Source organism: Pteropus medius, unplaced genomic scaffold (assembly GCF_902729225.1).
Source record: "Pteropus medius unplaced genomic scaffold, Ma_sr-lr_union100, whole genome shotgun sequence".
NCBI lineage: Eukaryota > Metazoa > Chordata > Mammalia > Chiroptera > Pteropodidae > Pteropus > Pteropus medius.
Window position 1 is genome coordinate 8,145,572 of NW_024351543.1, and position 25,204 is coordinate 8,170,775.

Below are 25,204 nucleotides of genomic sequence, written 5' to 3' on the forward strand. Positions count from 1 at the left end.
TTTGTTTATACTGCTAGAATGGGATGTAGCTTGTCTCATTATAGCTAGCTAGCTATACAGCTGTCTCCTTAAATTTTAAGGTCCTTGTCTCATCTGTATTTGTGTTCCAAGAACCTGACACTGAGTAGACACTCACATTTGAGTGCAAGAGAAGGAGGGAGGAAGGTGGAGGGTGGAGGGTGGAGGAGGGACATTGAAACTTTTAGGTCTGAGCTTCTTCCTGCCAGGGCTCTGTTCCCGATTAGCACACTGTCACCCCCTGGTGGCAGTGTACCAAAATTACTGGTTCAATGTTTTTTGAAAGGTCATATGTACTTTTAAAGTATGGATCAACACCACTATCTGGGAAATCAAGATTCCAAAAGATGCTGCCAGTCATCATCGATGACATCCCAGTTCCTCTGTACCCCTCTCAGTACGGGTTTCTACATACATAAGGTAAGTCATGCACATTTACTTCAAGCCAGTGATGAAGCGAAGGCAGCTTACCTTCAGGTTTCTCTCCCACCGCTGTGAGTTCAGACTCCTGGCTCGGCTCACTGGTTCCATACACATTGATTGCACACACACGGAATTTATACTCTCGGTCAGGCAGCAGGTCCTGGACGTTAAATGAGGTGCTGCGGCATGTGGCTAGTTCCTTCCACATCTTGTCCACTGAGTCCCAGATCTCGACACTGTAGGATTGTACGGCGCTGCCCCCATCATACGAGGAGCCGTACCAGGACAGGGTGAGTGAGGAGCTCCGGATATCAGAGGCACAAGGCGTGCCGGCTGGGGGGTCTGGCTTGTCTGGGGATAGAGAAGCACAGTATCACTCAACTCTTCAGAATTGCAGGGAAAGAAAGTTTTTGAATTAGCTCTGTTGTTGGGGTGAAGCCTAGAAAACCCAAGCTGGCATCCCCAGTCCCGGCTCTGGTTCCCTCTTCTACAGTCACACACGTATGCACAAACCCACCTATACGGAAAGCCCCACGAATGCCTATTTGCTCAGAGAAAACTCTTTTTTTTGGCTAGTTTTCCAGTCTGCAAGTCACGATTTCCTGTACTTTGCCTAAGTCATAAACATATTTCTTAGAGTAAACAGATCTAGGAAGCTGCCCAGAAGGCGTGGACTGCTTCCCATCAGAAATGTGTTTTGAGAGAGAGTTCTGTGTGTGTGTATGTCCTTCAGCCCCTGCACCAGTGACCTGTCATGTAACTAGGGGTCAGACTCCACTTTCTCTGGGACTTGGGAAACGCCTGCTCCCCTGAGAGGCAGTACAGTACAGTGAGCTCTGAAGTCAGAAAGATCCAGGTTTGAACACGGCTCTGACTCCATTTACTATCTGTTACTGTGTCTCAGTTTCCTCATTTATAAAATGAGGATAATAATAGCACTTAGATCCCAAGGTGGTTATGAGAAGTTTTTAGAAAAGTGGCTGACTTGATACCATTACTGTCATTATTATTGCAGGAATTTATTCCTGACTTTAAAATATACAAAAAATTACTCCTACCTTACCTCTTTTATCCTCACAGGACTGGTATAAAATGTGGTAAAGAATTTCAAAGCGAACCACAGTAGCAAATCACACTACCCCTGACTAAGGGCAGGGAAATGAGCTGAGGACCCATGAGGTGGCCCCTTTGGCTGGCTGCCTTCCTATGCAGACCAGTAATGCTAAGAATCTGTAATGCTGCCAACTTCAAAGCAAAATACGGCAGCCAATACTTTAATGAGGTTCTTGAGTTTCGCTGATTTTGATAGTTGCTCGTTCTATTTTTCAGATTTAGTTTCTGCAGGTGGTTGGTTTTGTTACAGATATCAATGTTCGCTAACCCTTCACCACCCCCCACCAAGGCAGTTTGAGGTACAGAGCTCCCTCAACTAGCAATTAAAACCATGCTTTTATGTCGCGTGAATTTATAAGCTATGTGAACTCTAGTGAATGCCTTAACTGCCAAGACTAATTCGTTTGTCCTTTTCATTTGGAAAAATGGTGCTAATATGTATCTACCTTTCAGGGGTTTTGCAAAGCATCAAGAAAACAAACCCAGGTAACTACTTGACTTCCAGCAAGGCAGAAAGGCCAAAGCGAGTTTCTGCAAATGACCCTGTGCATATGGGGAAGAAATAAACTTTCTGCCTCTGTGTGTGTGTGTGTGTGTGCGCGCGCGCGCGTGTGCGTGTGTGTATAAACATATACGTACATTATGTATACATATTCATTCTCTCCCTCCAAGCCCTGCTGCTTCTACATTCCTACCAAGAGCACACTGCCCAGAAACCACCCTTCCCCTGCACCCCAAGCCTGGACCTCACCCAGAGTGATTCTGGGGTTGTGACAGAGCCACTTTCTACAGTCACTCTGGAGGCCTCCTGTGATGGAACCACTTTCACTGATTGTTTAATATGTTCTCTTAGGAAAACTGTTTGTTCTGAAAGATACATTGGTCTTTTGAGAAATATTTCTGGCATTGGCTAAGATGTTTATTACTCTAAACTCTCTTAGAGGCAAGTGGTTCAACTCCTCTAAAGACCCAGCTCAGGAAGTAAAAAAGCCTAAAGAGGTATGAAAGACAGACTCATTACTTCCCCTGCAGAAAAATGCCTGGAAAACATCTGACTGGACGCATTTAGAGTTATGTGGATTTACATAATTAATGCGGTACACTCCACTTCTGCTTTGGTCAAGAAAATAAAACTTTGAGAAATGAGTATTGCAGAAGAGTTACTATTTGTACCCTACCCTGTTCCAGATGTCTCTTGGCTGAAAGAGGGAGAACTGACATATGACACGTTACCCCCTGCGGTACAAGAGAAGATGCAAAATTTGGAGAGCGGGGCTTTAATTACAAGTGAAATTTCAATGCTTTCAATGAATTTGAATTAAGGAGTTCAGAAAAGACGCAAGTCTGAACTGGTAAGAGACTGGTAAGTACCTCCACTTACACCTGTCCTCAGGACCATGGGCTGCGTCTGATGCTTTGTGTTCTTTCCAACCTGCAGAGCCCCACACAGAGGTGGAACTAGCCAGGGATGAAAATGCTCAGAACAGAGTGCCTGTGAGCCTGCCACTCATGCTGAAGACACAGCTGCACTCGATCTGGGAGGGAGACCTGGGGCATGGCCTGGTAAAAGGGAAGTGGGCTCAGTGTCTAGGGCCCCGAGCTCCACGCTTCCTGAGAATTCTCCCATGGCTCCCGGAAGACCTGACTAATGGAATGGGAAGTGCTGAGTCCAAGACAAGGGTGTCCAATGGCACCAGCTCCAGGATTTTCTGTTCAGCGAATGTTCATACTCCTGAGAAAATGGAGGCCCTCATGGCTAATGATTCTCAGAGTAACCTCCCTGGCAGTCTCGGCATGCCTGTGTGTTTGAAGTTGATCTGTGGCTGTGCCTAACCCCGCACAGACCTCTCTTCACTGGCACCTAAGCAGCCACCTGCATCTTTTATAGAATGGCAGGGGACTACAAGGGCTCCTAGGGTTGTCTTGCTGGATAATCCAGGCCCTCAGAGGCTAAGTAAGGTACTTTGCTTACAAAGAACACTGAGCTAGCCAGTGACAGGGCCAAAAGGAGACTCCAAACAACCTTCGGATTCTTGTTCCAGGGGCCTGTTATTTTCCAGGCTATCAGGTGGAATAAGATCAAGAACGCATCTTGCTTAAACCCGAGCCAAGCATTATGAAGGGAAATCTTCTGCCCTTAAATATCTTGCGAGTCCCAGGCTCGAATAGTATTTGAGTATTTTGGGTCCTTTCTAATTTGTTTTTCTCCTTTAAAGATAGGCAGTGACCTGTTTTTCTCATGCTGGACAGGTTATAGGAAGGACTTTATCTGGTACTTGACCGCTCTCTCCTGCCTGAGCAGCCACCACACCCCTCTGAGGCCGTGGACAGAGGTGCAGGCAGAGGCCGCCTGAGCATCACAAATTTCTGCACTGCCTTAACATATAATAATCATAAGCATTTAAAACGGTGAAACACCACTTATTTAAATTAACTGAGGGAATGGCAGGTTTTTATTATCACTTAAAAATAGGAGTCAGACTATCTGAAGAGAAAGTGGTACTTTAAAGAACACATAAGAAAAGTTTACTGCTAACAAGTAGTGTTAAATCGGCCTTATTTAGCTGGCCAGTAAATGGATGCTTCCAAAGTGCTTGAAAACCATCCAGGTCAAACAATTCCTGTTTAATCTCATTTGCATTTTACATCTAGTTAATCAACCCTGATCAGATAACATACAGATGTCCTTAGAGACACGCACAGGTAAATCTGGGCTTAATCCAGGTTTACTTCGGACTGATTCTAAATCCACGGGCTCTGAATGAATGTGGCTTTGCTGTTTCCATCAATGCAAGTCCTCATTTTATTGAGCAATTCTATTCTTAGCTCAATGAGGGGGAGGCAGACAGAAAGCCCGTTCCCCTCCATTCCATTCCCCTCCCAGGACGGCATTTAACATGCTGCTCCTGCCAGCTGGCAGGCAGCCACGCCAATGGCCCTGTCAGTACTGGCCAAAGAGAATAAGAAACTACACCATAAAAGGCCAGAACTGCAGCTTGTGCCGTTGTGATGGGGGAGGGGAGTGTGTGGCACCAAGTGGAGCCAGCCCCAGTGGGGGCAGGGGGCACTGGTCACAGAAAAGCAGTTCGAAGGAACTGACCTCAAAGTTCCCCAGGCAGGGGCAGATGAGAGAGAACACCGAGGAAAATTGGAAACCAATCTTTGCTGATGGGTGAGGGTGGGGGCCAGGTCTAAATGTAAAAGCAGACGAGATCACTAGTACTAATCCTTCAACCCCCCAAATGTTCCTGACTCCACGGGGGAAACTACTAAAATAAGCAACCAGAGTCACTAAGGAGAGAAAGAGTGATAAAGGGGTCCCTTCTGTCTTTTATAGATGAGAAATCTATTCCCTGATGCTTTGATACATTGACTTCCCAGACTTAAAACGCATGACCTAAGGAAACAAAACAAAGATCAGATCAATAACCACCAAAGGCTTTCGCATGTACAATGGTTGAAGGCCCACAAATGCACAAGGACATGGCCTATTATTCATCAGTCTTCTCTGTCATCTGCTGTTCCTTTTCTGTCCTGAGCACCTGCCACATGGGTGGTGGTGGTGGTGGGGTGGTGGGGTGGCAGGCAAGGAGCTGAGCATGACTGACAGTGGGAGACCAGTGAGAAAGCTGGATATTTTAGGAAAGAGTTGACAGTGGCATAAACAACACAGTGACTGGGATGGAGAAGAAAAAGTGAACTTGAGAATTAGCCTGGAGACAGACTCAACTCAATGCTGGGATGTAGGAGATAAGGACAAAGGAGTGGGTTGAGGATTAGGAGGTCATGGTGACCTCAGAAAGGTAGTCCCAGAAGGCTACTGGGGTGTGGAGGGGAGGCTGCAGGGAGCTGAAGAGAAAGCGAGAAAGCAAAATCAGAGCAGAGAGCATCCCCCTTCAGAGGGTTTGGCTGTGGAGAGAGAACAGGACAAAGATGGTAGGATGGCTAGAGGAAGACAAGATGTTGCAGGAGTTATGCACGCCGGTATGTTTGGCTAAGATGGGAGAGCTCTGGCAGTATTTATGGGAGAAGCAGAGGAGCTGGAGAAAAGAGAGAAGGAGAGTGGTGGAGCCCCCAAGAGCCTTGGATCCAGAGCGCAGGAGAAAGAAGTAGCCTCAGGGAGAGAAAGGTGGGCTATACCCAGAGCCTGGAGTCATCCTGAGGACAGACCTAGAGATGCCTGTAGGTGTGAGGCCATGACATTGAGCAAGGTCATGCCTGATGCCTCCTAATTCTCAGAGAATAGCTAGAGGCCAAAGTCTGCAGGGTCATATGCTATCACAGAGAAGGGGAGAGGGCAATGACCAGCACTGATACCCTGGCCAAGTCTTGACTTTGGCAGAGTCCAGATTAAGTCTGAGGGTTGATGTGATCTTCCTGAAATGCACCCCCAAATCAGGGGTAGGAGCAGCGAATTCGGAAAGCAGCATTGATTTAAGGTGAAGATTTGCAAGGCGACTCAGATGGGGTTAGGTGGTGGACCAGAGGAGGAGCGGGGTTACAGGTGCTAGCAGGAGAGGGCCTGGCATCGTGGAGCTCAGGGTCTCCAAAGGGTAGAAAGAAAGAAACCTAGGGATGGAAAAACTCACTCTGTGTGTGTGTGTGTCATGTGTGTGTGTGTGTGTGTGTAGGGGCTGAAGTTCTCAGTGAGCATGAAGCACAGTAACATCATAAGAGCAAGAAGAGAGAAATAAAGTAGGAAAATTGGAGGCTGTGGGCAGAGACGATGGGTACTGAAGGAGTAGGTCCCCCAGGAGATGGGATCCTGTGGTCCACCATGCTGTCTGGGGGCTGCCTACCTTCCTATCCCTGACTTCCAGGCCACCCACCCTCAGACTCACCGACCACAGTGAGGTTGACCTGAGCCTGCCTGCTGCCCAGCTTGTTCTCCACCAGCAGTGTGTAGCAGCCACAGTGCTCCTGGCGTGCGGCCAGGATGGTGAGCTTGCTGCCGCTCTCGCTGTTCTCCACCTTGATGTGCTCGCTCTCCTGGATCTGCGGCAGAGTGGGCAGGTGCTGGAGATGTGAGCCAGGAAAGGAAGGGAGCTCCGAACCCCACTCCCCATTCCCTGGGGGATGCAGCTGTGCCAGCTGTGTGGTTTTGTGTGGACTCTGGGCTTCCCCCAAGGCCCCTCTCTCCTGTATCCAGAGCCAAGCCTCCCTGGCGGTCCAGACCTGAGGCTAGCAGGAAGGTGCTGAGCAGCATTTGGGGAATGAACTCTGAAGTCGCTGCTCCTCTGGAGTTCAGGAGCATCCCAGTCCCCCTCCACCACTCTGGGATGGGGTGGGAGAACACATCTGAGCAAAGTCACTTACAAAGCCCACCCTGGCAGGTTCTGACCTCTCTGTGCTATCGAAACCATAGCCACATGCGGCTATTTAAAATTAAGCGGAAACAACCCAAACATCCATCAACTAATGAATGGATAAATAAAATGTGGTATATCTAGACAGTGAAATATTATTTGGCCATAAGAAAGAATGAAGTACTAATTCATGCTACAACATAGATAAGCCCTGAAAGCATAATGCTAAGTAAAATAATAAATGGTTTCCAAACCATTCCAGTTGTCCTAAGGCCCAGAGGTGGGAGGCCAGTACCAGGAAGGAAAGGAGGGTTGGTCTCAAATGATGAAGAAGAGAAACTGGCCTTAATCATCCCAAAGCGTGTTTGAAACAGCACATAAGAAAACACATTATATGATTCCATTTGTATGAAATGCCTGAAATAGGCGAATCCATAGAGACAGTAGGTTAGTGGTTGCCAGGGTCTGGGGAAAGGGGAGGAATGACTACTAACAGGTCAGGGGTTTCTTTTTGGGGTGATGATAATGTTCTGGAATTAGATCATTGTTATGGTCACACATCCTTGTGAATATACGAAAAACCACTTTAAAAGGGTGAATTTTATTGTGCGTGAATTATATCAACAAAGCTATTATAACAATTTTTAATTGCTTAAAATTTAAAATTCAGTTGCTCAGTTACACTAGTCACACTTTAAGTGCTCAATAGCCACATATGGCTAGAAGCTACATATTGGATAACAGATAGAGAATGTTCCCATCACTAGAGAAAGTTCTGTCGGAAGGACGGGGCATAAACGTCCCTGAAAAGGGATGAGGTTCCACCCTATCGCAGACAACACCGACCTAAACACAGCCCAGGGCAAACACGCTTTGGGATGATTAAGGCCAGTTTCTCTTCTTCATCATTTGAGACCAACCCTCCTTTCCTTCCTGGTACTGGCCTCCCACCTCTGGGCCTTAGGACAACTGGAATGGTTTGGAAACAGAGCAACAGAGGGTTTGGAAGAAATCACACCTTCTATACAGTTTCCGATCCAGCACCAGCTCACTGTTCTTTGGCCTCTGCTGCTCATGCACATGGGTACACACTGCCAATATGGGATCCCCAAGTTTCTTTAAAAGCTGGTTGTTCAGAAATTTGAACACTCTCCCATAGGACCATTATTATAAGTGGTAGCTTGATTTCTGGACCAGTAAGCCAAAATTCTACCTAACAAACGATTTATTGATCCAAATACTCAGATCTACTTTTATCCCCTCAGCATGTAGTAAGTTCAGGTTCAGTGGGCAGGCACAAAATAACAGAAAACTCAGAGTCTGAGAGGTCAATTAGGTTACTGGTTCCATTTTCCTGACGCTGAGTAGAGTTCTAGACTGAGATATCAAAATTTGGTGGGCGTCGTGGGTGGTTTCTATTTTTTTCCTTCATATTTTTTCCATTATACAAATTGTCTACAAAGTAGGCATTATTAGCAGATTCAGAGGAAAAGGTTATTAAGAACTTGGATTGGCTGGGGGGTGGTGACGAGTGGGTGAGGTCTCTCCCATTTCTAAGGCTCCTGCAATAAAGAGCGATACTGTCTCCATTACAGAATTTCTCATTCTTTCGGCCCAGGGGCTGTGTGCGTTGTTCTCAGGCCACTCCCCTCCGTTACTGACCTGCTTTCGGAACTTCATCCAGGTGCAGGTGATGGGCTGGGTGCCTGCCACTTTACTGAACAGCTCCACAGACTCTCCTGCGCGCACCTTTTGGTCCTCAGGAAACTGGATGATCTGAGGGGGCATGGCTGGATGAGGACAGGTGAGAGAGTAAGTGAGGAGGAAGGAGCCTCAAACATTCTGATGTCATTTGATGCTGCTGTCCACATTGGTCTCTTGCTCCTGCCTCACCTTCTGGAACCTTCAGGGTAAGAGTGAGGGCACTGATTACTGCTTCACGACATCTGAGCTGACAGACTTGCTAGGTTTGTTCATCTCTTTATTCTAATTTCTTCAGAAGTGACCATGCCATTTACATGGCACAGTTTTCCATTTGTTGGCTTCTCTGAAATTTGCATCTTGCCCTAATTTTTCAAGTCTACATCCTAACTCCTTTATTAATAAATCAGCACCTTGCTGTCCCTTGCTGTCTAACCTGGAGGTGGCCCTGGCCGACAGGCTCAATACAGTTCGTGTCCTCAAATGTCTTTCAGTGGAAAACAGACAAAGTTCCACATGACAAGGACATATAGGAGCATTAAAACAGCACAAAGTGAATCATCTCCTTAAGTGGCTGAGTGGAGGGCAGTGGGTCAGACAGAATTTCACAGAAGGGGTGGGAGATTTGCTAGTACTGTGTGATGCTGTCCATACAGGGGAAGTAGGAAAAAAGACAAGTAGTGGAAGGGGCTGGGGACCAACTTGTACAGAGACTCTCAGGGAAAATGCAGCCCGAAAGATACAGAGCTTGAATTAGGAAGGGGACCACACACCCAGTGGTCAGCCTAGCAGAGCAAAGGAAAAACCCGTCATGGCAGATGACTTCCTTGCCCCCAAATGTTGCTGTGACCAATTACCTGCCTTCGGAGGTGTCTTGGGTGCAGGTTTCTTTTTCACAGTTGCATCACCTGAAACAAAGAAGTTCATAGGTTATTTTCTGTTAGTTCTGTTTTTTTCCACCAAGCTCCTGAATCCTAGGAGGATGTAGTCTTACCCACCGGCCCCTCCTCCAGACAGAGCTCTTTCTGGAGATCTTGCAGTCTCACACAGCCAACCTCACGATTGACTGAATATCAGTTCTCAGGAGAGCCTCTGGAGGGGTTCCTGAAGTCTCCATTGAGATAAAAACTCTTAAAAGTGCTAAGCCTACACTGTCCATTTCAATGATAAGCCCAAACTCACTAATTATTCTCTCACCCTAACTTTCAGGAAACTCAGAGAGGAAATTAAGTCAGATAAACCAAGTAAAATTAGCCTTTGGTGTGGATCCAAGGGTCTCAGGCTTCCTTTGGGTCACAGACTGTGGACTGGTGGCTTTCATTTGTTTACTATTTATTGAATGGATCACTGAATGAATGAAGAATTGAAGCGAACCAGCCAATGGTTTCCTCCATTCCTATTCCCACTTTCTCCATACAACTCAGAAAAGAAAAATGACCCAAACAGACCAGTTCTGCAGCACAAACGTATTCATTTGGTGAAATAATAACGTGGTGAATATGCAAAAATATCCTCAGCTATCTTTATAGCTTGTTTTTATATTTCTTTCAGGTCTTTGCTCAAAAGCCATCTAACCTCCTTATCCAAGTGAAATGAAAATCTTAATGTTCCTAGTGGCTTTATTTGTAACTGCCAAAAACTAGAAGTTATTCAAATATCCTCAACTGGAGAATGGATGAACTGTGGTAACTTCACACAATGAAATACTACTCAGTAGAAGGAACAGACTATTGAGACCCACAACACAAATGAATCCCATTAGTGATTCATCTCTCTGCTAAGAAAAGCCAAACTCAAAGGCTACGTGCTGTATAATTCTCTATGACATTTTGGAAAAGGTAAAACTATAGGGACAGAGAATAGGTTAGTGTTTGCCAGAGGTGAGTTCGGGGAAGGAGGGGCACAGGGAGGGACATGTTCTGAGGTGACGGAACATATTTTGATTGTGGCAGTAGTTACATGACTATATTTATTTGTCAAGGTTCATAGAACTGTGCACTAGAATGAGCGAATTTTATTGTATGTAAATTATATCTTAATAAAAAAAATGAAGAAACGTTACTTAACAAGAAGATCTTCCCTAACTACTCTATATGAAATACCAACCCTCCACCCCTAGCGCTCCTTACCCTGCTTACCACTTTATTATCTTCCCCTCCATGGCACCTATCACCATATAACAAACTATTTACTTACTGTCTGCCCTTTGCCTCCCCCTAAAGTATAAACTTTTTAAAAGCAGGGACTTTTTTGTTATGTGTATCCTATGTGCCTGACACATGGTAGGCACTCGATAACTATTTATTGAATGAATGAGTGGAGTTATGTTAACAATTAATCATCCATTCATAAAACTTCACTGCTGTAGATTACAGAAAGGCAGTGCTATGTCCTGGCTTGGACTTGGAGCATCTCTGTGACCATAGGCAAGTTAGCTAACTTTGTGGATTGTCAGTTGTGCATCTGTAAAATGAGAAGAGTGCTGCTACCCATCTGAGTGCCCCAAGAGGGCTGTGTAAGGAGGCGATCTCTGACGGAAGCACTCTGAGAGCAGAGAGTGGATGACTGCCAGTTACGTGGTTGAGCCCAGGGTGAGGCCTGCTTCCACCAACTTCACCCTGGCTCGTCACTATTATTGATCCACTTGTCCAACTCTCAAAAATTTACTGAGGGCCTATAATGTGCTGGGCAAATGCCAATCAGTACATACTACTAGCCTCGGTACCGAGGAGAAAACCAAACAAATGTGAGAAATCAGGGCTTGTCCTCAAAGGCTTAAATGTCAAGACATGTGATCCACAGGAAAGGCTTCTTTTTCTTTTCCCATAAAGGACATTTATAGGACAACTGGACACATTCGAATAAGTCCAATAAATTATATGATAGTATCGTGTCAATGTTAATTTTGTGTTTTGATCTCCAAACTGTGGTTTAGTGAGAGATACTCCTTGTTATTAGGAAATATACACTGATGTATTTAGATGCAGAGGATACCATATGTGCAACTTACTTTCAAACTGATCATAAAACATGTGTGTGCGTGCGCGTGCGTGTGCGTGTGTGTGTGTGTGTGCGCGTGTGGCAGAGGGGAAAAGAGAAGGAAAAAGAAAGGGAGAGAGAAGATAGGATAAAGCAAACATGGTAAAATGTTGATACTTGAAGAATCTGAATGGAGGGTATCCAAAAATTATTTGTACCATTTTTGTGACTTTCCTGTAAGTCTGAAATTATTTCAAAATAAAAGTTAAATGGAAAGTTAAAATAATTTTATCCTGCCAAAATGACATGATTGTTCAAATGAAGGAGAAAGAGTGTATGCTGTAGGTTGAGGAGATTGTCAGGAAGGACTAAGAGGGGGATGTAGAATGGACCCGAGGACTAGAGAAGATCTGAACTAGAGTAGAAAAAAGAGCCTACCCCACAGCTCAGGAACAGGGAGTGGCTCAGAGCTGAGAATCAGGGTGATGTTTGGTGGAAGTTGGGTAGAGCACAGGGCTGGGATTAGAGAGCAGTGGTGTGAAGATAGTATGACAATAGAAAGAAAACTAAAAATTCAGTTCCTTTGTCACACTAGTCATATTTCAAGGGTTCAAGAGCCACATGTGGTCAACGGCTAACATATTGTGCAGATGTGGAACACTGCTGTCAGCACAGAAAGTTCTATTGGACAGTGCTGGTCTAGAAAGCCAAGTCTGAGAGTTACGTCTTTGTCCTAAATGAACAGGGAATCCTCACACAAACAGCAGTCCAACTGGGCTAGAGGACACCTAGAGGTCTTTCTATATCCTGGGGGACAAGGATACTCAATATGGAGGCCATTGCCATACTCTTGGAAGGAACTAATCTTCCAGGTCCAGCTTTGGTAAAGGCAGCAACAAAGAAAATACAAATAAGAGACAGAGAAAAAGTTAAAAAAATTGGGGGGCTAAACAAGAGGCAGGTACAAAGTTTCCTTAGAAAATTCTTGCTTGGATAAATGGGGGAAATTATATTGATGGAATATGGAATTTGGGAGTGAAAGGTGAATTTGGCTTGGTCCAAGTGAATGTGGTACATGAAAGAATTTAATCTGTATATAGGCAAAAGCCCAAGGTCATAATTCAAGAGAGAGGTTGGTCAAGACTGGAAGAGAAGGATTTCAGGATCAAATATGCAATTTATAATAGAAACTGTGAGGATGGATCACTTCTTTGGAGAAAAATGCAATGAAAGAGGAAAAGGGGCCAGGGTCTGATCCCAGGTGAGACCACAATGAGGAGCTGGGAGGAAGGAGAGGGGCTGCGGAAGGACTCTGAGAGGCAGAAGGAGGACTGTCACTGCGACCACAGGTGGGAGAGAATGAGCACCGGAAAGTGGGCTTTAGGCATAACTAGCACTGAGTGACGGGTGCTGTTAGAGAGGGCCGGTATAGTGGGACCATGGGGTCAGAAGTCACTCCAGAGGAGATTCTTAAGGAAACAGGCAAGAGTCAACTAATGGGTCAAGAATGCTGGAAGTGAAAGGGACAAAGAGAAATGGAGTGACAGAAGAGGAATATCAAACGAAGGTTTCTTCCAAGGGAGGAGAGCAGAGCACAACCTTGAAAGCAGAAAGCTAGGAAAAGTAGAGCCCAACGATGCCCGATGGGAAGAGTATGGGAAAGCCAAATCATCCCCTGGGAGCAGATACTGGATGGGATATGGAACACCCATGACTGGCTGAGCCATGAATCCCCAGCCACTCTTCATCCCTGGCTATTAGAAAGTGAGAGGGTACAACTAGAGGGAGAGGCCCTCAAAGGAAGAAGAAAGGTTTCTACTAGAGCCAGGATCTGACCTCCTGTGGAAAGGGAAAGGCAGCTGGCAGAGGAACTGTGTGGAGGGCTGATTTTATGGGCTTAGCTGTGTCCCCCACCCAAGTTCATATGTTGAAGCCCTAACCCCAGAGACAGGGCCTTTCAAGAGGTAATTAAGTTAAAATGAAGCTGTTAGGGTGGGTCCTAATCCAATCCGACTAGTGTCATAGAAGAGGGAATTTGGACACACAGAGATATCAGGGATGACTCGCTCAGAGGGAGGCCATGTGAGGACCTAGCGAGAAGGCAGCAATCTGCAAGCCAAGGAGAAAGGCCTCAAGAGAAACCGAACCTGCTGACGCTTTGATCTTAGACTTCTAGCCTCCAGAACTGTGAAGCAATACATTTCTGCTATTTAAGCCATCCAGTCTGTAGTACTTTGTTAGGGTCACCCTAGCAAACAAATGCAGCTGTGGATGGGCTCTGGGGGGCTGGAAGGAGGTTGACAGCCCCTGGAGTGGTGGGCCAGGAGTCGATAAGGAGGAGGAAGCCGCATAGAATAAAATTAGATGATGCCAAAGTCCCACCCTATACTATTCTTGGAGGCCCTAGGTAAAACCTATGTGCCAGAAGTAGAGCCTGAATTAATATCTATCTGTGTTACAGTCAAATGGGATTGAAGGCCAAAGTTTTAAATTTGTTTGTTCTATAAATTCGGAGCTTTGGATGTTTGAATTGGTTAGCATTTGAAACTGGTTTGGTTCCCATTAGTAAAAACAGTTTTAAATGTTAACAGTGTTCTGTACCCTATTCTATACATATTTTATATGACCATCTGCTGCAATCCATTGTGTTCCAGGCTTGGAAGAACATAATTAATGGATTGGAAAGCTGAGTCACCTGATTCTAAAACCTGGTTTCTCATGGAGAGCTGGACTCAGCGAGTTGTTTCTAACCCATGGTCACATCATCCTTTTTCTCATTAGTTCTTACCCCAACCTAACACAAGCAGGGTACCTCACACTGTTTCCATTTCATGAAAAACGGCATGGATTCGCATAAAATGTAAGGACTTGTTGGGTTCATAAAAGCACATAAGGCCAAATAGAAATAGGACCTAAGTCTCCTGATGCCCGGTATATGGCTGCTTTCTTCCTCTTGCCTCTTAACTCCAGCTGACACTCTGTTCCATCACCAAATCTAGGTCTTTAAAACCCTTCTCTGTCTTTTGCAGAAATGGACTCCCTAGGCTATGTGGCTTCAGTTTCCTCATTCAAAAAATGTGAGAAGAATAAAGAAATCTGTTGTAAAGGATTAAGCTACACTGTAAAGAGAGTATAGCACAAAAGCCAGCCCCTCTCCCCATTCACCCCTCTTCCCCAAACAGACCCCCAGAGGACTTTGTGTACTTGCCTTCGCCTATTTAGCATGCCACACTGTCAGCTCAGCTTTTATACCTACATGAGCTCTCACATTGCACCTGGAGTTCTTTCTCTCAATTCAGGTACAGTAGAGGTAATATTCTTGCTGGTCCAGATGCCGAAAGTCTCAGTATTTCTTGGGTCACGAACTAGTTTCCTCTTCTCTGGATTCGCCATTCTAATTATCTGACTATTCCTATCAGTTCTTTGTCTTTCATTCCCTTCTCTAGCACCCAAACTTATCACACAAGCTATTGTAAGGAGATGAAAAATAAAATCCAACCATCTTTGAAAATCCCATGAAAGCACTGGCCACAGAGTCAGGCAAGGAGGGTGGAGCATCTGCTCTCTCCTTGCTACTGGGTCTGTCCTTCTGAGGAGAAACTCAATCACCTCTCTTAAACAGTCAGCCCTGGGCAGCATATCCCTCCTGGCACAGCACTGCTCCCCAAACTCTTAACTCCCCAAACTACTCTTAAAGTCCCTCATTTTACCTTTCTCTTTACTGCCTTCATTTTCCCTGGAGCCTCAACATCTCTCCTGGGCCCAGCTATACATCCCACTACCTGACTACCATCTCCCCTGGCACATATTGCAAGCCCAACACATTTAAAACCAAATCCAGAATCTTCTCCCCATACTGCTGCCTGCTTCTGTTTCTCCCAAGACCCCCTCCCTGCTCATGTTCAGTCACTAAGGTCTGTCAATTCCATCAACTAAATACCTTCTTGGTCTGCCACTTTCCACATGCCCACTGTCACATTTTTTGTCCTAGCTATATCACTTGCTAGGCCTCACCCTAATATATTCATTGCATGACCAAAGTGGTCTTTTTCAAATGCAGATCTGATGTCACTCCACTGTTTAAACCTCTCCAGTAGCTATCCACTGCCACTTAGGATCAAGTCAAACTCATCTTACAAGGGCCTTTGAGATCTATCCCTGGTTTTTATTGTCGGCCTTCTTTCTTACCATTCCCTCTTGGGGAACACCCTCACTCATGCCCCTGATGCTCAGTATCAGTGGTTCTCAAAGTCTAGCATGCATTATGATTACCTGGGAAACTGCTAAAGGTTTCTGCCCTTCCTGGGATGCTGATGCTGCTGGTCCCTTGTACCACCATCTAGGGAGCACTGTTCTATACCCTGAATGCCTTTCAGTTTCTTTCAGCAATAACAGACTTTGCAATCAGCTTTGATGCCTGTCGCACATTCTTTAGGCAGGTCTCAGCTCATGCATCACTACTGCAGACTGAGTTCCAAGCCCCTCTGAGGTAGTTCTATCTCAGCAACTATTACGAAGTCCTCCCTGGGGAGGACCCATTCTGCCATTTAACGTGCTTGTAGGAGACCGTGGGAGAGCTGGGAAGGAGTTGAAGCTTCAGCCCACGAGTAGGTCACAGGGTCACACATATGGTAGTGTGAGGGGAGTGTTAGGGACCATCACTCCTCATAGACCAAAACTTTGGTTGGGTGTAACTGAGAGTTGGTGCCAGCTTTCAGAGACACTCATAAAAACACCCCAGCTTCTCTCCTAAGGTCCATGCCTTTCGCTGTCAAGCAAGTCTTGAGGCCAAGTCTCAACCTCTCCAGCCAGCATTTCCTTCTAGCCCTCTGAATCCTATCAAGATTTAACATTCCCCATGACCTGGAGAGAATAGTTAAAAGAAAGATTTGATCCTGGGGGACCTTTCAGGAAAACTGGACACAACTTTTGACATCCAAAGATGCTTTCAAGTTGACATGACTTTTGGCTTCAGAGAGAGACATATGGGAGGCCAAGGCAAAGATATCTGAAAGCATCATAATCTGGGATGGTCCATTGTGGTGGCTGAATCCAAAGTGTCCAATGTCAGAGGTGAAACTCAGGCTAAGGCCAAGCATGAAATATGAAGGGGTGTCCCACCTGCATCTCCCCAAATCCCAGAAGCACGGTGAAGGCAGGGACCCTTATAATATGGAAACTCATGAACTGATTTGAAAAATCAGACTTATTATATCCCTGCTTTGGATGAGGCACTGAAGTTTCAAAGATGGACAGGCCCTGGCTCCTGTCTTCAAGTTGTAAAAGTACCCTGTGGATGCCCATCTATCACTTTTCTAAAAGACTATCAACTCTACAGACTGACAGGAGGAATCCCTGAGTCTGTTTTCACACCAGCATGGACTTGTCTGTACTTACTAAAATCATGGAGCTCCACTGATGCCTCCTTCACATAAAATTCCATTCAGATCCTCTCCAGCTAGAATACCCTAAACCTGGGCCTTATGCTTAAGGCCTTCTTCCTGTTAGCATCTTTCTGCTGTTTTGTAACACGACCCATGCTGTCTGTAGCTTTGACCATTCGCACATCAGATGATAGCAAGGGGAGTTGGCTGACTTCACCTGAACTGCATCACTTAAAAAAAAGCCTTGCATGGAACGGCCTGATGTCAGAGCTGGAAAGGCCTGGGATCAGTCTGAGGAAGCCAAGGTCCAGAGAGACAAAGGGCTTTGACCATGGCCACATGTTCACTTAGTGGTCAAACCGAGACTTCTGTCCTCTGCTCTCTGGCCCAGTGGCTGTCTGGCTATGCCCTGAGTCTGAGCCCTGCTCCGGAGCCGGGCACAGTGAATGAGCATTTGGAGGCCTACCAATGGTGCTGCTGCCTCCCCACACCCACTAAACTCAAGGGAGGAATCTTGGATGCTTCTCCTCTGGCCTGTGCACTTTTCTTCCGTTCTTTCTCTAAAGGTAGGAGACAACTCATCAGGGGCTGGAGGAGTAGACGAAGTGTTCCAGGAGTGCTGACATTAAATACCCATCAAGAGGGGGAAAACCAGCCATAAAGGATATTGAGACAAGACAAAAATTGAATATAGACCATAGATTAGATACCAGTATTGGTTCAATTTTAAATTTCCTGATTTTAATAACTGCATTGTGGTTATGTTCCTAGGAGATACACAATGAGATATTTAGAGGTCAAGGGCACGATGTCTCTATTCATTCATAAATGGTATCTATATCTACATCCATCTGATGAATGGTGAATATATATATGAACATATTCATAATATAGGGTATACAAAAGTTTCTTGTATTATTCCTGCAACTTTTCTGTAAGTTTGAAATTATATCAAAATAAAGTTATTAAGATCCGGGGAAGCATGCCAGCTGTCACCCTCCTTCTTCCCCCAGCTCTAATGGTAGTCAGACCTCTGCCCCTTAAGTGGACCGACAGAAGCACTGCCCAGGCTTGTGTGGACAGTACAATGTAAGATTCTGAGACTATGGCAAGGCACACAGGGTGTTTATTGTGGTGGAAACGTAGGTTTGGCCTCACAATGAGATGCCAGGCAGGAAAACTTAGTTTTCTAAGGCTCAGTTTTGCTCATCTGTAAAATGGGAACAACTATTTGTAGCTCCGTAGGGTGAGACTTGCCTGAAATGACATAGCTTGAGTGCCTAAAATGATGCCTGTGGCACAGGTGTTCAGCAAACACTTGGTTTGTATGACGAGCAGATGATCCCAAGTTGGGTGCCCTCACCATATTCATTCTAGCATCCGTGAAGTTTCTTCCCCAAATGTTTTCATTCCACTTCAACCAAACCACATTTTTCTCCTCTTTCATAACCTGGCCCAGAGTTTCCCTCATCCCCAAATCTTCCCACACTACCCTCTCCACACTCCTGTCCTTGTGAGTGCATGTCTGGCAGGTTAACTTGTACTTTTGAGAGTTTTCTCTCACCCTGCCCCTGGGATTGGAGCAGAATGACTTGGCTTTTCCCTCATGTTCCTCACTGCTTGGCAGTGGCGGAGCTCCCAGGGGCTCTCAGGCCACAGTGTGGATGAGTGCTATCTACTCTCACACCTGACAGCTCACTTACAGAACTGAATATGGGACCTGGGGAGGGGAGAGAGTTCAGAAAGGGATCTGGCCACTGTCTGACTCAGCCTTGCCTTCCCCTGGTCACTGGCAGGAAAGATGGATTTCCTGGTTAGATCAGGTACTTCCCAGTCCTTGACAAAAACGAACACGCAAACACAGCCAGAGCACTTGGGGACACGAGTCTCTGGGCTTTCTCATGGAATCAGAGATATACGGGACTGGGGAAGGCAGTGCTAAGAGAAACAAAGCAAGTTGCAGAGATGTACAAATTGTGTGACATATTTGCATATGTAAATGCAAATGCACAGAAACAAGTAACTGTGAATATAAATATACTTGAGGTGAGTGAAATTGGGAGTTCAGGAAAGAGGACTTTCACATTGTACTTGGCATATTTCTATTCTGCTTCTTAAGACCAACACTGTGGGGCCCTGGGCTTCCCTCTGGAACAGCTGGTTTCCAGCCTGACCTACCGCACACTGGAATGGCCAGGGAGCTTAAACAAATACCGAAGCCTGGGTCCCCCCTGCCCCAGAGATTCTGATTTAATTAGTCTGGGGTGCAGCCCAGGCAGCAGTGTTTTTAAAAGTTCCCGAGGTGAATCTAATATGCAGCCATGGTGGAGAGCCCCTGCCCTGGGACTGGATAATGACAACTTAACTGGGGTTTTCCACAGCTCTCTCTTCTCCAGAGCAAAGAGCCCAGGGCCCTGGTCTGCTCATGGCCTCCAGCTTGTTTTATTCTTTTGTGGTTCTCCTCTGATCCTGCCTAACCTCCCTCATTCCTTCAGTGGACAGGAGGCTGCCGACCTCTCAGCTCAAACTCCTTGCACTCCTGCTTATGCCCCCAGGACAGGCGTACGGCCTGTCAGACCCCTAATTCACAAGTGCTGGATGCTATTCTGAGATCCTGCATTTATTCTGCTCACATTTCCCATAACAAATAGAGCAAGGGCCTAAGAAACCCTTTTGCAAGAAAATCATTAACCCAATCTTACTAGATTTCTCTTAGAATTGTTTATGTACCTCCAATAACTTGTTAAAGGCCCACTGTTGATAATCCGAGGTTCCCTACTGCAGTTAAATATCCATAGGGAATTATAATTCCAATTTGGCTGCCCCAACATACTGATGGCTGAGCATCCCCTTGATGGCATGGCTGATACATGAGCAAGGAACTCAAGCTCATCATTCAGAAGGGAAATATGTTGCTTTTTAAGAAAAGAGTAAAACTAACTCAGACACTGTGTTGTGACAGAAAAAGAGAAACAGTCTTTGAATTAATCAGGCTCAATCATTTTCCTCATTAGTATGGGTAATTAAGAGTTTTGTCTTTTGATTTTTTTTAAATATAGAAAGTATATGTTAAGGATGTTTAAGCAACTCCACAGTCTATTAAAATTGGAAGATTCAAAGCATAGTTCTAACAAAATTAGACCAATAATTAATCAGTAGGGGAAGCCAGGGATGCTGCATTATGACTTGTTACACTAGGCACTTTTGCCTTCACTGGCTCCTTCCTCCATTAAAGGAAAAACCAAAAAATATAAGTACACACACATATACAACTATGTAAATTATATTTTGTAACACATTGATATAAAGATATTAATATTACGAATTCATAATATATTAATATTATGAATTAAAACATTTTCTTTGAGCTAAATTTTATTGTTTTCTGCTAATTTTATAAGATGTTAGGATATATTTGTAAATCATTTCTCTGTGCCTAGTAGATAAGTGGGCCCTGGGGGAAGCCGAGATCCAAAAAGAGGGAGATAGCTGTTCAGTCACAGGAGAAACTCCTTTCCCCCTTGCTACGTATAGCACAGCTGCAACTTGATTCTCAGAGATTCTGGCAAGGGCTTTCCATGACCAAGGCACAGCACGTGTCAGCCTGAAAGGGGCACGTGTGGGAAGGCCCAGTTGTAGCCCTGAGGGAACTTACAATGGAGGAGGAAGGATGAGACTAGACACATCACTGTGACACTGGGAAGAAGGCAGTCAATGTCAGAGGGCCAGTGTAGGGCTAAGCGCTACAAGAACTCACAGGAGGGAAAAGTGACTTTAAGCTGGAGCAAGGACAAACTCAGGGATGAGGTGGCTTTCCATGGGAGCCTGTCCCATGGAGAGAGGTTCCAGAGCAAAGGTGTGAAGTAAGGAACACAGGGATGTCCAGTGTACACTGAGGAGCTCAGTTTGGCTCGGGTATAAAACAGGAGTAAAGGAGATGGGGGCAGCTTGAAAAGGAGGCTGAGGTTAACGTCAGAACATGTGTTTGTGTGTGGCAGCTGTGCAAGGCAGCAGGTGTGCGAGGTTCACTTGTATGGGACTAATAGACTGGAGGCTGCTGGGCACTCCAGCCAGAGTGACAAGATCGGAGCCAATTTCAAAAGATCTACCTGGCAGGAAACACTCACCTGGGAGAGATTAGAAGAAGCTCTCACAGAGGTCTTATGAGAAGTAGAAAGGGCCTGAGTGAGGTTGAGGGTGGACGTGGATGTGCACCACCACTCAGGCTGTGGGCAGGTTGGGGAGAGATGAGAAGCACTGAGAAAAGGCCTCTGGCTTGGTCTCCAAGAGTTCACTGGGCACTTGCGTGACTTCTAGGAGCTTGTGCAAGAAAGCAGGGGCCTCCACTGACCCTCAGTCTGAGGGTTGCCTAGAAAAGCTGAACAAGTACTTACTCTCTGTTCCTAGCACGGGAGGAAGTGAGCTCTTGGGCCTCCGGGATTTCATCTCTGGGGCTTTGGCATTCTCACTGGCGGGAGCAGCTGGAACGAGACAGGTGATAACAAACTTTAGTTGGCATCTGCCCAAGGAAAGAGCAGAGGAGGTATCTCCACAAAAATCCCACCGCAACCAAAATGATAGCCCCCTCCAGCTACCCCCATGCCTCATGTCACTCTGAGGGCCCTTAGTGCTGGCTCAGTGGCCGGTACCTGTGGCCAGGACCTTCCTCCACAGGAGCACCAAAGGAGCTTCGCTCCACTGGGCCTTATAAATCAGATGGAGAGAGCACAGTTGCCCTGGCAAGATGGATGGACAGGCTATCCTGGGAACTAGTTAATGCTTTCCCCGTTGCAGCAGGCACGTGCTGCCAGAAGTCACATCAACTCAGGGCAGGGGGAGAGTCGATGTCCCTCTGCTCATCTCTCCCCATCCTTTCCCTTTATTGGGTTTTGACACTCTTGGGCTAAACATTCTGGATTTCCAGAAGCCCACTCTGTGTAGAGGGGTCTCTTGTACAGAAGAAAGAAGGGACAGGGTCCCTGCCCTTGGGCTCATGGTTTGGAGGTGGTTTGTAGCCTCTGATTTCTCAGACTGCCTTCTACAGATGGGCATTGAGAGTCAGACCTCCAAGTCAGAGGACAGCCTCTGAGTGGTGGCTGGCCATCTCACCCGCTTTGGACTAAGCCTCAGGCCACTGTGGGGGCTTCTGCATCCCTCCCCAAAGAGGACCCGGTGAAACTCTTCAGCAGCAGCCCTCCGGGCAGAGCTGTACCACTGTGCAGATGATGCATGGCTCCTCAGTCCTTTCCTCCCTGCTCCCTCTTGCATGGGAATGCTCACTGGATAATGCCAGGGAAACCCTCCCTTGTCAGGGTAACATCTCTCTGGCCTGGGATGGGCTGAAAAAGCCTTCACTGGACTCCAAGGAGACAAGCTTTTAGGAAGATGAGGGGAAATCACCCAGGGACTCAGATAAGAAGCAGGGATAAATAGCAGCTGGCTGAATGGCTATCACTATGCTATGCTCCAGCATTTTCCCCACAAAGAACTCTCTTCAGGGACCACGCTGGGAGGGAGCCACCCTCTCAGAGCCCCTTCCTGTTCATCCTTTTCCTGCTCCTAAAGAGAGGAAGCTCAGAAGGAGGAAGGAGGGGGTGGGACTTTCCAGCTGAGGCTTCAGCCACATTCCTGTGGCTTTCCTGGGGAGGATAGTCATCTTGCTGCCCCTGCCTCCTGGATGGGGCAGTCCTGGCTGCTAACACATACTCTCTCCTTGGGACTTTGTGGGGTGGGCATGGAGAGCACAGAACTAGGGGCTGGGGACATACATTTCCCTGGCACATGGATTCTTGGTGCTCCTCTGGATGCATTGCTCCTTCTAGATGGCATTTGGGTCTCTTTCCTGCTCCAGAATGTGAATCTGTCCATATAAATCCCTCCACACCAGTCAGGCTTCCTTCCCAAATTAATGCCTGCCTGCTCCCTATTAGCTGGGTAATCCAAGGGTGGGGGCCTGGGGCATCCAGGCTCACAGCAGCTCCAAGGTATACAGGTCTCCAGGGAATCAGCCCAGAGCTGTACATGTGTAAGTACAGGAATGATTATGTGTAGGCCTTAAGTAGAACTTCTATGTGACAGGGCTGAGGGAACAAAGCTGGAAGTAATCCGTTTAAGCAGCACTTGATAACCAGGACCGCTCCCCGCCTCCATTCCCCACTGTGTATTACCCTTCTGCCACCTTCTGTAAGAGCCAAGGAGTCCCAGATGGTGAGTCCACGGTACCCATCATCTACAGCTGACCTGCCTGTGTCCTGTCTCCTCAGTGAGTAGCCCACACATCAGATTCCATGTGGACATGGAAGGAGGAGCAGGAAGTACCATTGGAAGGAAGTGATTTCATTTTCTCACATTGGGTTTTTCCCACAGACATAGCAGTCATTCTCAGCTATAGAAAAATCCCCAGTACAGTTCATATTTGTCAACCTCTATGGTTCTCAATCTTGGCCGTACATGAGAAGTAGCTATACCTGAGTATCACACTCCCCAGATTCTAGTTTAATTGGTCTGGGTCAGGGCCTGGTGTCCATATTATCCAGAAGCTCCAGAGATGATTCTAATATATCACCAGGTTGAAACTCTCAGGGTAGGGTGGTGGTGGTGGTGGTGGTGTGGTGGTGGTGGTGGTGGTGGTGGTGTGGTGTGTGTGTGTGTGTGTGTGTGTGTGTGTGTGTGTGTGTGTAAATGGGGCTGGGGCACAGGGAGGGTCTCAGGGACTATTCCAAGAAACAAGAAAACAGTGCTTCGCTTGATATTGGGAACCGGGTGCCATAACCAGGGGCATAGGGTAAGCCTATGTATGGTTCCCTTTCCAGTCCCTTCTCAACTTCCATTCTTTCAAGACCGGCATTTTCTGACAGGCACCCATAAATTTGTTTTCCCCTTTTTTAAGAAAGAGAAGGAGAGGGCAGAGCATGTACAGATAGTTCTGTGTTCTTTGGCTTCAGCACTCTCTGCTGTCTTTCTCCTGGTGAGTTTGGGGGTGGGGTATCAGATGATGGAGATACAGAAGGAGCAGGATTTTTTGTAACTGATGGGTAAATTGAGGCATAAGAAAACAAAGGATGAGAGGCCCAGTTTTCCTGAATTCCTGAAAGAAGGGAGAGAGAGCCTGAGTTTCCTCCTCATGGGGTTGTATTGGGCTTTGCTTCTAAGCGTCCTTAGAGTAAGACCAAGAGAAGAGGGTTCTCATTTGGGCTGTGTCATCAGCAATCTTGGGATTGTGGACAAATTATTTCAACTGCCCTCGGTCTCTATTTCTGAATCTTTATAAAGCGAATGACACTTATATTCTCTCCCTCACAGTGTTATGAGGCTCAAAGGAGAGAATGCATGCAACAGTGTTCTGGAGAGCAGAACAATGATCCTGTTTACCACACTTCCTTACGTCCTTCTGAATCTGCTCTAAAATTCTCCACCTTCAGAAAGCCCTGCCTGACTGGCCCCTACCACATGTTTCCTGCCTCTGCGCCTGTCCTCTGTTCTTGGGTGCTGGCTTCACACGGATGTGTGAATGTACTTCCTGTCTTGTGCTCTGAGCCTTGTTTTTGGAAGTTCTGTGCACCTTATCTTTCCATCCGGCCATGAGAAAAGGGGCTCAATTTCCCTTTCAAACTAGGCACACCCCTGACTTGGAGTCCCCTCTTCTCTCTGCAGCACCCCTCACCCCTGCCCCAGGAGGGATGTGTATGCACCACAAGCCACTAGACCTCCGTGAGAACCACAGCAAAGAAGAGGCTGAAGGACCGTGTGCTTAATCAGAACCAGCTTTGCGCTCACAGTGCTGCCCAGGGGATAAAAATAATAGTAATAAAAGTTTAAGAGCAGCTTGTATTTTCTGTCTATTTTAATCAGCTGGTGATGAAATTGAACTCCATTTCTAGATCTGGGCCTCAGGGTTGGAGTCCTTTGCTGATCTGGTTGTACCTCAAAGAAGCATGGGGGAAGATGGCGGTGGGGGATATGGGGGGCCTCCACACAGAGAGGAAAATGTGTCCTTATATGGACAACGCCTCACCCCTTCCACTCCTGGGCTAGCTCTGGACTCAGCCCTCTAGGGCAGCTTTTTTTCTTCCAACTTCCCCAAGAGGTTGGTTCCCTGAGCTCTAACCCTAGGGAGGGAGAACAAGGTATAGAGAGGCTTTTGGAAGGGGTCCTAGCTTCCAAAAGCCCCATGACAGGGCTGCATAGAGGAGCTGGCCTCCCTCTCTGCCCAAGAGCAAGCACCATGCTGGCATAATCAGGAGAGTCCAGTTAGGAAACTGCTCTTTTCTGGCTGTGCTG

General features: G+C 46.4%; 1 protein-coding gene across 1 annotated transcript in view; it reads right to left on the reverse strand.

The window, feature by feature from the left end:
• Positions 1-25,204, reverse strand: part of MYLK (myosin light chain kinase) — a 159,878-nt gene that overhangs the window by 34,842 nt on the left and 99,832 nt on the right. The window contains 5 exon segments of the mRNA XM_039843215.1: positions 490-792; positions 6,396-6,549; positions 8,523-8,650; positions 9,419-9,469; positions 21,319-21,405. Coding sequence (XP_039699149.1) covers positions 490-792; positions 6,396-6,549; positions 8,523-8,650; positions 9,419-9,469; positions 21,319-21,405 — 723 coding nt within the window.